The sequence below is a fragment of the Micrasema longulum genome, unplaced genomic scaffold, assembly GCF_059751315.1.
Source record: "Micrasema longulum isolate JH-2025_06_02 unplaced genomic scaffold, ASM5975131v1 h1tg000083l, whole genome shotgun sequence".
Classification (NCBI taxonomy): domain Eukaryota; kingdom Metazoa; phylum Arthropoda; class Insecta; order Trichoptera; family Brachycentridae; genus Micrasema; species Micrasema longulum.
In genome coordinates this window covers 594,213-608,776 of record NW_028277289.1, presented here as the reverse complement: position 1 = coordinate 608,776, position 14,564 = coordinate 594,213, and the positions used below count along the sequence as shown (strand labels likewise).

Genomic DNA, 14,564 nt, shown 5'->3' with positions numbered 1-14,564 from the left:
TAGCGTAAACTCTCTGGAAACGCAATGTTTACACAAGTTGTAATAACAAAGCATTATTTTACTTGCTAACTTCAAATTAATTTGCGAGCAACAATAATAAGCATGCCGATAGCAGCAGTGAGTCATCTGCTCTATCTACCTATTTTATTTGGGCTTCTCTAAAACACTTGACTATCTAATATTTATGTATGTTTATAATACAAAAAAATAAACTAAAAATAATTTTAAACAAACATAGCAAAAGTTTCGCAAGCTTTCTGGTAAACAGAAAAACCTGAATATTAAAAAGAACCAGTACAAGTCTTGTATTTTATTTGTAAAATTAATTATTATAATAGTAGTCTGATGTTCATATATTTTAAAAGTTAAAAACATTTGAATCAATCACAAAAAACTCATTAATAAGTCCCTGCTTAACACAAATCTAATTATATTAATTTGAAACAAGAATATAAAAACCATGTATTATCACTAAAGCATGTGTTGTAAATCATACATGAATATATAAAATAAATTCATTTATCGATACTTAATGCATTTTGCATATTAAACATTAATTTAGAAATATAGTTTCATCTTAGAAAATACTAATGTAAATTGATTAAATTTTAATTTTAATTATTCTTCCATTAAACAGTTTTCAAAAAGGCATATTTATTAATAATGGAATAATAATCACAGCGATGGCTAGTTTTCCTTAAAAAATACTAAAAAACATTTGATGTATCAAATTAATTACATAAATAATCACATGAATATTTCCTTATAATGTGACACACATAGAAAAAAAATTTACAAAATAATTCAATTACATGTTTTTGGCAGAGATAACAATAATATGAATATCCATAACATTAGTATTAGTATGCCCAATTTTAATGTGGTTTTTACCATTAGAAAAGCGAGTGAAAAAGTTGTAGGAATCATTATTTAATATATATGATTGAATAGACAGGCATTGATTTTCAGAATCAGTTACTAAACTTTCATTTCCTATAGCTCCAGCTGCATCTGTGGGCCCATCCATACCATCGGTCCCAGCACATAGGATTGACATATTAAAGTTCTTAAGTTCTTCAGTTTCTAGTTTTTCTAGGTGGTAGTTATAAGAAACACTTAGTGCTAAATGCTGACTCCTTCCACCTTTTCCTGAACCAGTCACTCGAACGGTCGGTTCTCCCCCAGCAATGAGACACAATCCACGTGATAAATTTTCCAAGTTAACTTCTAGTAATTCTTCCATTACATCAGAATGAATCAGAATGTTCTTTAAATTTTGAAATACCGATTTGGCCATATTCTTGTCTATCGAGTTGGATAGCAACTTTATGACAGTGGAAAGAAGTATTGTATATTCCTTACTTAGATCATCAATATCTCCCTGAACCTGATCTGACAGCAAAATTGTTTTGTATCCTTCAGATGTAGCTTTTTGATACCCCACATCTAACGCGCAAGTGTTGTTTCCCAAAACATAGTTGCTTACATTCAAATCGTTCCATGGAATATTAGGAACTTCTCCAGAAGAATGTAAAACATGATTTATAGATTTAGAGAGAGTGGAACACAAAGAGTATTTTCTTAATATTCCTATCGCTTCGGAGGGTTCATCCTTATTTTGGAAAGTGGGTCCACTAGCTACGGAGCCCGGTTGGTTCCCCACAATATCCAATATCAAACATGTAATAATCTGGGCAGGGTACGCTAACTCTGCCAACTTCCCACCCTTCACAGCAGAAAGCCTCTTCCTTACAGTGTTCATCTCCACTATATCAGCCCCCGCTTGGCTTAGTTGTTTGATCAATTGACACTTCTCTTGGAGACTGACCGTAGGCAAGGGAGATGTGAGGAGTGCAGAACCTCCTCCTGATAGCAATACCAATAATATACAATCTTTATCCAAATTCTTCACCAATGTTGTGATTTGTTTTGTTGCGTACTCCGATTTCAAATCTGGCATATTATTTTCAGCTCCTTCGTAGAATTTAATAATAGATTGAGAATTGAGGGGAAATCTTTCAGTTATTCCTGTGGGAATACTTACAATACCTCCTTTCAGACGATCACCTAATATATGTTCCACTTCGGTAGCCATTTCGAGAACAGCTTTTCCTGCCCCCACTAAATAAACTTTTTTTCTCCTCAAATCATAATAATCAGAAAATACTCGCAGTTTGTCTTCATTTTTATTCAACTCGAAATGTTCCAGAATCAAGTTTTTCGGTTTCACTGAAGAAACTGAATCCAAAAATATGGCATTCATAAACTTATTCACCTGTTTTCCCATCTTTAAATACTGTATTGAATTCCGTAAATGCATTGGTTGTGTAATAAAGCTGCTGATAATATTTTACTCACGTGATAAGAAATTGTCAAAAACTTCAATTATAACAAAATCATAAGAAAAAAACATTCTAATAAAATTAGTATTGGGGAATTTGTATTGTTAACACAGTTAAAATATTACAAACACAATTAATAATTCATTTAGCTTGTAACTATTCACAAACATAAACTTTTGTCAAAATTAATGTCAAATGTCAGATGCAGTTGTCAAGTTTTTAAAAAATCCGGGTGTTTCGACTTTGACATTTCGCTTGTTAAGATTCCGAAACAAATGTACCTATGTTCGGATTTCATACGTGTAAATTTTGACAGTTGTGTCGGTCGCTTGTCACAAAATAACTAAATATTATATTATTTTAATATTCATGATTTGCACAAATCATGGCTTCCTTACGAGAACGGCAATTAAGTAGGCAATATGAATTAAAAATAACTTCTGAATTGTGATTAAAAATAAAAAGTTTATCGAATATTATGTTTTTGGTTATGATTCAAATGTTAATAAAATATCTTTTCAATGAACGAACTTAACGTCAAATGTAAAATTGTAGGTGCTTTGAAGCAGATGCTGAATTTGAACCAAATATCTAACAAGAGTGCAGCTAACGAACCTTCGTGGAAAGTGCTGGTTTATGACAGAGTCGGCCAGGATATTATATCCCCTCTCATATCCGTCAAGGAACTGAGGGAACTTGGTGTCACTCTGCATGTGTATGTATATATTATAAGTATTCTCTCTCTTATTGCCCTGTCAGGTATCCCCAACGTTGGCAATCACTTTGGCAAAAGTCTCCCTGTCCTGTGCTGCCCGGAAAATATGCTCCACAGTCCTGAAGCCAGTCCAGTCTCGTATATTTCGCAGCCAGGACATCTGTCTTCTTCCAGCCCCTCTGTGACCCTCAATCTTGCCTTTCGAAATTAAATGAAGGAAGTGGTACTTTTCTTCACGCATTATATGCCCCAGATATGAAATTTTACGAACTTTTATGGTGGTTAAGAGTTCTCTGTTCGTTCTAGCTCGACTTAAGACTTATGAGTTCGTTATTAGGTCTGTCCGAGATATCTTAAGCATTCTGCGATCCAACCACATCTCAAAAGCCTTCAGCCTATTCATAGTGTTCACTTTCAGAGTCCAAGTCTCACAGCCATACAACAATACAGACTACACATAACATTTCACCAATCTTTGCCTTATTTTCAAATTGAGATTAGCATTGCAGAAGAGGGATTCAATTTTATCAAAAGCAGCTCTTGCTCTCAATTATGCATTTAATTTCTATATCTGGGTCGAGGATCTCTGTTAGAATGCTGCCGAGGTATTTAAATTTGTCCACCTTTTCAATGTCAATACCCTTTAATTTGAGAGAAAATGCGGAGTAATCAAGGCGCCCAAATGTTATCCATTTTGTTTTGCCAACATTAATTGTAAAACCCAGTTGTTCGCCAAATGCATCCACATATTATAGGTATTGCTTCTTCTTATTTTAACATTTTCTATTTTGTACACATTTATCTTTTTATAACAGTTTTTCTTCTACCATTAATAACTTTATGACTATATCTCCGTTGTATATATCTCCTAAAATATAATTCGTTTGAACCAAGTCACCCATAGAATCCAATTGAGTCAGACTCATATTTAAAATTTTAAGTAATTGATCATGTCACTGATTTTCAGAAGAGTTGAAGCATATATTAATCAGTATTGGTTTGAACCACGTCCTTGTCTTATTACGGTAACCCTCTAGATAATATTTCAAATAATACTACAAGCGCATTCGGACTTTTGAGTTTTTTTTATTGAAATTAAGATTAATAATGATGATTCAATTTCAATTCCAATAAATAATAAAATAAAGAGAATGGGTTTTAACCAAATACAAAATGGGAGTTTGTATACTTAGAGTTATCTTCAATATAAAAAATGTAACTGCTCTTAATTAAAATCAATTGCATAAAACGCATGGTTTAAGAATTAGAACGCTTCAAACTTTCAAAAACGTTTTTCTTATAACTTGGTTCAAACCAATTCTACCATGACGATCTGTAAACCTCTATCAGGCACTTGCACTCCGAGCGTGACCCCATTCCGGAAGTGGCTGCCGTGTACTTTTGCTCCCCCACGGAGGAAAATCTCGGCAGGATCAGCCAGGACCTGGAGAATGGAACATACGACTTTTACCACCTCAACTTTATATCCCCTGTCTCTCGCCAGAAGCTTGAAGACTTAGCTGCTTCAGCGCTACAGTCTAACTGTGTCGCCAATATACAAAAAGTTTACGATCAATATTTAAATTTCATCTGCCTAGAAGATGACTTGTTTGTACTGAAACATCAACAGTCAGATTCGCTTTCTTATTATGGTAAGTACATATTTCCACATCTAAAAACAATATAGTGATTTAGCACATAGTAAATAGTTAATTTACACAAATTCTTTATTTAAGAGAAACACTATGTCAAAGAGCAGTACATTTTATGACAGTCTATTCAAAACTGCTCCTAGATATACAGAAAGTGAAACATTTCCAACTAACCTATGTTTTTATTTATGTTTGTGTTTTAATTAGTCTTTAGGAATTTTTATTAATAATTAATGTAATTAGATCGTAATTACTCACTCAATATTATTTTTTTTTAGCAATCAATAAAGGAGATACTAAGGACACAGAAGTAGAAAGTATTATGGACGGTATGGTGGACAGCTTGTTCTCTCTATTTGTCACTTTAGGTAATAAAAAAACTTGATTTCTTTGACTTTGTATCTGGACATATTATTGGTTCAAAATGGAATACTTAAATGCGGTTTACACGTGGACAATACAATATTGTTTTGTCCCAGGACTTGATCATTGTCCATGTATAAAAAGAAATTTGTAGGATAAAAAATTGTTCTGAGACATTGCCATTGAGATAGACGGGCAGACTATCTCCACACAACCAAGATACCACTACCGCGCGCAACCACCAGCAGCCGCATTGTCCTCGTATGAACACGCACGGACAAGAACTTGTGACAATAGCGATTTCCTTGATGTCACGTGTCGCTCGCACATTTTTTCTTCCGAAAACGAAGGCAGATTTTATAATTTTTTATTATTTAGCTCGTTCTTTAACAATGCCAATACATCTTGAGATAAAATAAATAGTATTTTTTGTGAATTCGTTCATAGTAAATGCCGTCATGTATTCATTTTCGCAGCGCTCACGTGTGAACTATGGCTGAATTTTCATATTATCCCAGCGTTCTGTCCTGCGTGGTTGAGGCTGCTCATGGAGCTGGGAGAAGACAATATTATCATATCTATTGTATTGTCCACATGTAAACGATACTTTACATTTTTAAAACTCTTATTTAATCACCAAATAAAGAGGGCAGTGTCTGCTGCCCTCCCTCTCCAGTTCCTCACTTCCAACATTGTCATATCACAACATTGTCATTGAGTGGAGGAGACTCTTGGATTCAGCCAAGGCTCACCCAGGGCTGTTGAGCTTATGATGATGATGAGGGAATAGAGCAGCGTCTATTAAACAATGTAAATTATTTTATTTGGTTTGTGTTCTTTACGATCAAACTAACTTTCTAATATAAACCATACTTGATTGTGTGTATAAATTTAATTAAATTCTCATAAAAGTGATATTGTAAGAGTGCATTTATTTTTAGGTAATATTCCAATAATACGAAGTGCTAAGGGCAACGCTGCGGAGATGGTCGCTAAAAAACTTGACAAGAAACTGAGAGAGAACTTGTGGGACGCTCGTAACAATCTCTTCCACGGCAATACGGGACAAGTTGGAGCCTTCAGTTTCTCTCGACCTCTACTGGTCATCCTGGACAGGAATATGGATATGGCCATTCCACTTCACCACACCTGGACATACCAGGCTCTCACTCACGATGTACTTGATTTATCACTCAATAGGTTTGTTTTAAACATTGCTGATTTTTGCTATCCACAATAATATTCTATTTGCATAATTCATATAACCTTGATACATTTTCATGATAGTTTTAGTTTAGTATTAAAATGCTTATTTATAAAATATATCAAAAAATAAGTTCTCTATTTCGTTAAATAGTTCTTGTGTATTTTCATCGCACGACAAGTCAACTACATGAAATGACCTCCAACTCTATACATTAATTATTTTTACAAGAACTTCTTAAAATAACTAATGTTAATGTGACTATTACTGATGGACCTCAGTCAGATTTGCCAACTCACACAAGTGAGGCCATGAATTGTGAAGATGATGGCTTTCAACGATTGTACAAATTGCACAATAATGCCTCTGTATAGCAGAATGTATTGTGATCCTAGAAGCTGTCAAGTAAGCCTTAACCTCACAATGTATAAGGTTTATTAACCTGTCGGATTCCCTGTGTGCCCTAAAAAGGCTCAAACCCCCCCCCCCATCCTTTTATCCCGAAGACGAGCTCCGCATTGAAACTCGATTTCTTCTTTCGTTATCAGAGGTATCCAATAAAAATGTTGTTATGTCTTGGATCCCCAGTCATTGTGGTATTCCCAGTAACGAAAAGGTGGACACATTAGCAAAGGAGGCTATCCATTCTGAGGATCCTGCCTATAGTAATTTCCTACCACTAGATGAACTCGTTAAGATGAAGGAGAAGCAACTTCGTAGATGGCAAGAATATTGAGTAGCCTGCTCCCAAGCCAAGGGTAAACATTTTTTCCATCTTAAACCAAATGTTACGGAAAAACTTTGGTTCTTCAAAGTGATTTTGAACAAGTTCGTGACAACCTCTATATTTCAAATACGCATTGGACACTGATGCGATGGTTCTCACTTGTTCAGAATCCATGTCCGGGATTCTGCCATGTGCGAATGTCAGCTTGAAGAGGAAGATACAAACCACTTTTTTTGGATGCTCAATAAACAAATGTTATCCTGAATTCCTATCAGACCTCTCCAATATAAACATTCCACTCCCTACTAATATCATAACTCTCCTGTCCCCACCCAATAAACCTGTATATAAAAATTTATGTAAATATCTTGTAACTAATGGATTAAGTTGTTGATAGTGTAATATTAGATACCAACATACTAACGGCTCGACTGTGGAATCATCTCCCATCCACCATCAAAGATGTTACTACATTATCTCTGTTTAAATCACGTCTGAAAAAACATCTCCTTTCTCTTCCTTAATCTCTCCTTTCCTTTTTCCTCTTTCCTCTTTTTTCCTTTTTCCCATTGAGTAATAGTTTTGATTTAAGGTAATTTTTTTTTTTTTAGAGAAAAAAGAAATATTTGCGTTCTTATGATTTACCCAAATATTTAATTTTGAGGGCCATTTTCAACGAGTTGGAAATAACTCACTATTAGAAAATGGAATCAAGTTGGGGTAGAGTGGGATTCGAACCACGGACCTTTGGTCCGTGAGTCCGAGACACTAGCCACGGGACCACAACCCGATCTTTATAAACAAATACGATTATTTCTATTTTTATATATAGCTTTTTATTCTTTTTTTTCTATTGAATATGTTCTGTAGCTTGAATTATAAAAATAAAACTTTTATTTTATTGATTGGTTGGAAGAAATTTCCATATGGCAATAAGCCCGCCAATGTACAAATAACATTATGTACAAAAAGTTAAATAAATAAATAACTTGTACATAAATATATAACTTACTAACATAAATATGTGTATATACAAATGAAGAAAAAAAAACTAAATACAACTCTGGCTAGAACACCCTAGTAAGGAGGTGAAAAAGAAGAAGAAGAATGTTACTATTACCGATCGGAATATAAAAATATATTTATTTAGACGCATGAAAATATTATTTTATATTGAAGTATGACTATATTTTTTTTCAATTTTGCTTTATGGAATTTGTTTTAATTTATGGACATAAAATATTTAACTAATGCTATATATTTAGAAACTTTCTTTTAAATTTGAAATATTGATATTGTGACAGGGTTGTTGTCCACGAAGGTGCTCCCAGCGGTGGTGCGAGAAGTAAATCCCGCTCGTGTGATTTGGACCTTAAAGACAAATTTTGGTCGGACCATAAAGGCAGTCCCTTTCCTACAGTTGCAGAGGCAATACAGGAAGAACTAGAAAAATACAGGTAAAACATTTTAAATCAGTCACATTATATACAATCAATTTAATATTTTTCTGATTTAGTGCCTAGGTACATAAAGAACAAAAATGAATAGTATGTATCTTTCACCTTTTAAAATGTATTTTCTGTTGATTGGCCATACATTATATTATGCAAATTCATAAATGTAAATTATTTTATTTTAAAAAACACATTTCTGTTTTTTTAATTATTTTTATTTTAGATCTTCCGAAGAAGATGTCAAGAAATTAAAAAGTTCAATGGGTTTGGATAATGATAGTGACATAGCACTTAGTATGGTGAGTGACAACACACAAAGACTCACTAACGCTGTAAACTCTCTTCCGCAACTAATGGAGAAGAAGCGATTAATTGATATGCACACGAGCATTGCTACAGGTAAACTATCAGTATTTAACATCAAATAATCACGCTCAGTATTCTAATTATTGTGCTCTCCCTCCTCTAAAATAGGTATCCTGCAATTGCTTGACTGGTTACATTCTTCATTCAACTTGAGGCTTCCAAAAATATTGATAAGAAATATTATATATTGTCTGAGAATAAGGCCTCGAGTTAGTAATAAAAGGAGGGCCTTTCATTTTTAGCCTATCCATAATTTTCAAAAGGAATCGTTTGTAAAATTTAAATATAATGCTTACGGCCTCTTAGTAGATTGATTGTCGATAAAGATGATACTGGCACACTCTCATTGATAATATTAATAATCATGTACAATATTGTGTTACAAGGTATCTTGGAAAACATAAAGTCCCGAAGATTAGATTCATACTTTGAATTAGAGGAAAAGATCATGAGTAAAACAGCAATTGAAAGCAAAACATTGTTGGACTTGCTAAATGACCCATCGGCCGGCGCTCCCGAAGACAAGATGAGACTATTCATGATATACTACATATGCACACCACACATTACCGAGACGGACTATGCCAAGTATGAAACAGCACTGACAGCGGCTGGCTGTGATATGAACCCTATGGCTTACATCAAGAGATGGAAGTAAGAATAGATTATATTTTTGAAATGTATAACTTCTAAATTAGTACTCTATATTTTCATTCATATAAATGTTAATTTATTATTTACTACCCAAAATAAAGTATGTATATTTTGATAAATGTATTTTACATTTGTCATGTACTTGGTTTTGGTTGGTATAGATTTTTTAGAATTGAACTCCAGATGGATCAGACTGAATTTATTACTATACATAAAACTACTACTAGAATGTAGGCGAGGAGCTATTACTCAAGAAGGGAATTGTATAGTAATGAATTTTGCAAATTATTTGGGTAGGCTAGCACAAAATTCCTAGAAGAGATGTGCTATGCAAAACTTCTATCGGAAACTTTGAGTTAATTTGTTTGTATTGAGTGGGTAATTTTTTTTATTTTTCATTGTCTCCATCGTTTACATTTACAGAGGCTACACCAAAATGTCCGGACAATACGAGGGAGGTGGTACCAAAACAGTATCCATGTTCTCCAAACTCATGTCTCAAGGGTCTTCCTTCGTTATGGAGGGAGTCAAGAATCTAGTTGTAAAGAGACATGTAAGTACATCATATTATTTTTTATTTTTTTTGATAGATTAAGTCATAAGGATCAAACATGTCATAAACACATAATATAATTTTAATTTATTGCAACAGAGGGGGAAAACATTATTGAGAAGGGAATATGGAAGTCTAGGCATTCACAGGGCTTATGACCTGTCATTGGCTGGTTTAAGTGGCCACTTTACACACTGTGTAACATTTACCATTCTGCCCATGTTTATACATCCACATTTCCTCAACTCTTCCATATGTTGAGTTTTGAGAAGCAAAGGAGCTGAAACATTTATTATGTGGGTGAGATTCATCCGGCTGAACCAAATCACCTACTAGGCAATGCCTGAAAACAATTTTCCAATTTTTATACTTTTTCTTTTACCAGGTAGGCAAATGCTTAGTGTTTTAAAAATGTTATTTCCAAATGCTTAACATTATATAATTATTTTTCTTAAATAAAAATATAAAAATTGAAGTATTTCGGGGATTTCCTAGTAGGTGAAATTATTTAATAGAATCTACTAATGAAGGTTTCTCTGCTTTAAAAATTAACAGATGAATTATTTATTTTTTTATTAATCAAACAGGCAGAATGGTGAGTTTTTTCCAACTTTAACTAGTGATCTCGGACCAAACAAATTGGTCCAAAGTCCTATAAATGCCTAGAATTTCCTTCTTAAAATGGTTCCACATTTATGTTGAAATATCTGGAATTTCCTCATCAAAGTCTTTCAGTGATGGAATTAAATTGTGACATTCATGCATAAAGTTGTATCTATAGTTACGGTTAATGATTATTATGCTTTCATATTTATTATTATTATTACTAAAAGAGCAGGTTGTTATTAACGTCTGACTTTCGTATGATCATGTTAAATGCATTGATAGTAGATGCCGTAAGCTTCTCTTGAGATAAAACATTCTACATATCCATAGATGCGCCATGATTTTAAGGTTGTTTATTTTGGTTATACTTCAGTATCACTCGGAAATATATTTCCCATTCGGGATGTTTCGGAATCACACAGGCGCTTGTTATTAGTTAGCACTATTCAATTTTGTAACACCACAAAATTGCCCCCGTTTAGTGCCTACTAACATCACTCAACGTAAACATTCTCATTTACATTGTAGTATCTCAGCTGCGCCATAAAAATGTCTTATAAAAGGATTTAGTGTATTTCTGTTATTAATGGAGTGGATAACGCGATAGGTATCCCCATCTGACATGCCTCTATTTTTGAAGCCACTTTGGGGGGGTTCCGAAACATCCCGAATGGAAAACTCGTCGGATATTTACGAATATGCGTCCTAGCAATTTTGTAAACTTCAATAAGTTCACTTCTACATATTTAGTCTTTTTTAAAACTCATTGTGGGGTTAATGGAATTGTCTTAATCTACGGATGTAGAATCTTCCTGTGACACGCGCGGTGGAAGCCGCCATGTCCGGGGTGTCTGGCTCGGGGGCGAGCGGCGGGGGCGGTGCGGCCGGGGCAGGCGGCACAGGGCCCGGTGAGGATCTTCTGTGGCTCGACCCCCGCCAGCTGCGAGCGCAGGACGCCCCCGCAACTCCCCGCTCCACCCCCTTCCACGAGGCCATCGTGTTCATCGTGGGAGGAGGGAATTATATCGAGTACCAGAACCTGGTAGACTACGCCAAGGTTAGTTCTGCTACCTATTTATTATAATATTACAGTTTAGGAAACCGGTTGAATCACATCACATTTGATAATATGAAAGTCACATGACCCTTCAAATTGCCAAAATGTTGCTACATCATCAAAGCAAAGGTGGTAAAATTCTCTCGACTTGTTTTGCCGATCATTCAATAGACATTATTTCACTATTGCTGCAACAGGAAAATATCACTTTTTTTTTAAATTTTACTCAGTAGCATAAAAAGTTTTTTTTAATTTATAATTTTGAATTCCTGCAAAAACGGCCATTGCATTGGCCACGCCCCTAATACGTCACGATTCATGTTAATTTTGAACTTTTTATAGAACATCGTCATGAATATTGATGTCACAATTATCAATGCCAAACATGTTTTTTTTGTTGTTTGTTTTTCTAGGAACATATTTTTTTACAATTTCTTTTTAAAGTTATGTATGATTCTCCACAATATCCATATTGATTTTGAAAATACAATTAATTTTTCTAAATCCATTTCGTATATTTTTTTTTATGTATGTAGTATTTGACATTTCCCTATTTTATAATTCATAGGTGCATTTGCTTTGTGTTTTTGGTAATTTAAATCATCTAACTACTTCTGTTTCACAAACCTGGTTTGGCATATTTATTTTTGTTAATTTTATTCCTAATCTTGTCACGGTGTCAAAAAAAGCAATCAAAAAGGATCACTAGTTATAACTGAAAACACAAAAATTATGTTTGTAACTAAATATGAAATTTTAAACATAATATTCTGAATTCCTGGAATATTGATTTTAAAGGTTGTTTTAACTGCAATATATTTTTTATTTGAAATTTATTTATAAACCCTTCTGGATTATTTAATTTTTCACTGTTTCTTAACTAGCACCTAAAGCACAGGACTGATCACCCTTAGTACTACCCTTACCTTCATATAACAGGTGACAAACTCAAAACATTGTTGATGAATCCACCTGGTCCAAGAAGAAGTATAAAAATGCTGCATTTGGTTTACATATGCAGGAAGATGATGATTGCTGCACTTCTACATTTTATAGACACTCACATAGTTTTGAGTTTTTGATCATTTATATCTATAAATGACTTATTTTTCACAAACCTGGTTTTATATAACTTTTCGGGTTAATTTTAATAAACCAATATTTTAATAAACGAAAACAGCCATAGCGGTGGAAGAGAGAAGATTTTCAAAGATACAGAGTTGGAAGCATTACTTGATGAAGACTCCTGTCAAAGTCAAGAAGAATTGGCACGATCATTGGGAGTGACTCAAAAAGCAATTTCAAAATGCCTCAATACCATGGGATTGATTCAAAAGCAAGGAAATTGGGTGCCATTCATGAAGTGATTTTGCAGTATGACAATGCTTGACACCATGTTCCGAAAGCGGTCAAGAGACATGCTTGGAAACGTTGAAATGGGAAGTCCTACCCAACTCATTTCGATCAATGGTGCACGGCCTGGCTTACCAGCACTTTCAGTCTTATGAAGTAAAAAATTGGATTAATTCATGGATTGATTTAAGAGATAACCAGTTTTTTCAACCCGGGATTCGTACTATTCTAGATTCGTGGCCAGTAATGGACAATAACTTTGAATCACATGTTTAACCAGTTTTTTTACAATAAGGCCTTGAATTTTGGCAAAAATAAAAAAACGGCAGAAGCAAAGTCGTACACCTAATACTTCCATTGGTATAATTATGCATAACTATATGAGTACATAATGTTTACTTTCTATTCATATTGTTCAAGAGATTTAAAATTTATATTTGAAGGGCTAATACACTTTGTTAATTTATTTTTTTAAATAATTTTGTCACGGTAATCATCCATAAAAATATTATTATAATCTGTTAGGAAAAAATTACTGTAAATTAACTTCAAATATAAGTTTTTTGTTTTCAGCAAAGATCTGCAAACAGCAATATCAAGATTATCTATGGATCTTCAACTTTCCCAAATGCAACCCAATTCTTGAAACAACTTTCACTTCTTGGACAGGAATTACAATAATATCATATTTTTATTCATTCACCCCACTGCGCTAAATATAAACTCTATTTATAAATTAACTTGTTGTTTATTATTATTATCCTGGTGTAATTTTGTCTTTGTATCGTCGATTACATTATAAAACAATTTTTTTCAAATATATATTTCTGTTAAAACTATGTATGTGTTCACGTGATTAGATTTTAAATTCTCAAAACTACTTTTTTTTTTTTTTTCAAACTGCAGTTTTTAATTATTAAAACAAGTTTTTTGGTTCCTCCTGAACAGTGTTATTATGAATGTAAGCGATGATATCAATAATCTCCATATCCTTTTTTAAACTTTTAACATGTTCCCTTTTCAAAAATGTTCTCCATCACTGTTGTAATATAAATATATCCATTTTAATAAACTCCATTGATAACTAGTAAAAATACACTAACAGTATTTTACCAAAAAAGTATTGACCATCAAAACATACTTGTTCAAATACACCTCTGGCAACCTTCGTAATGGTAAAAAATACTTAACACATGCATGAAAGGTTCCAGGTTCTATTCCCGTTGAGAACACAAACATTAAATGTGATTTTTCTCAAGCCCGGGTATTCTATACTGTAATTGGGCCTCCTGGCCTATTTTGCAAAAAAAAACTAAATTCAAATACAGCGTCACTACTAAATGGGTTAGAAAGAACATATTTTTTAATTTAAGGGAATAGTCAATAATTAATTTGGGATATAACCTATTTACTCACTGCACAATTTACACGTATTTTATCAAAGAAGACTCCATTATAATTTTTTAATGAAGTATTTGCATTCTATTCGATATACACTTACATGAAGTGTTTGAATTA

General features: G+C 33.5%; 2 protein-coding genes across 2 annotated transcripts; one reads left to right on the top strand and one right to left on the bottom strand.

Moving 5' to 3' along the window:
* Window positions 1-682: 682 nt before the first annotated feature.
* LOC148284857 (glycerate kinase) lies at window positions 683-2,456 on the bottom strand. The gene has a single exon (XM_088234012.1). The coding sequence runs from the start codon at window positions 2,318-2,320 to the stop codon at window positions 809-811; it is 1,512 nt and encodes a 503-aa protein (XP_088090138.1). The 5' UTR covers window positions 2,321-2,456; the 3' UTR covers window positions 683-808.
* A 159-nt stretch (window positions 2,457-2,615) lies between these two features.
* On the top strand, window positions 2,616-13,783 carry Slh (sec1 family domain containing Slh). The gene is made up of 11 exons (XM_088234001.1): window positions 2,616-2,755; window positions 2,898-3,057; window positions 4,408-4,709; window positions 4,988-5,077; window positions 6,014-6,272; window positions 8,308-8,460; window positions 8,681-8,856; window positions 9,210-9,477; window positions 9,901-10,030; window positions 11,442-11,693; window positions 13,620-13,783. Exons 1-11 carry the CDS (start codon window positions 2,728-2,730, stop codon window positions 13,725-13,727), a joined length of 1,926 nt encoding a protein of 641 aa, XP_088090127.1. The 5' UTR covers window positions 2,616-2,727; the 3' UTR covers window positions 13,728-13,783.
* Window positions 13,784-14,564: the final 781 nt, after the last annotated feature.

Coding starts and splice junctions, on each gene's coding strand:
- Slh (XM_088234001.1), top strand. CDS start 2,728: ATGGCTTCCTTACGAGAACGGCAATTAA. Junction 4,710..4,987: donor AGATTCGCTTTCTTATTATG/GTAAGTACATAT, acceptor ATTTTTTTTTAG/CAATCAATAAAGGAGATACT. Junction 5,078..6,013: donor CTCTCTATTTGTCACTTTAG/GTAATAAAAAAA, acceptor ATTTATTTTTAG/GTAATATTCCAATAATACGA.
- LOC148284857 (XM_088234012.1), bottom strand. CDS start 2,320: ATGCATTTACGGAATTCAATACAGTATTTAAAGATGGGAAAACAGGTG.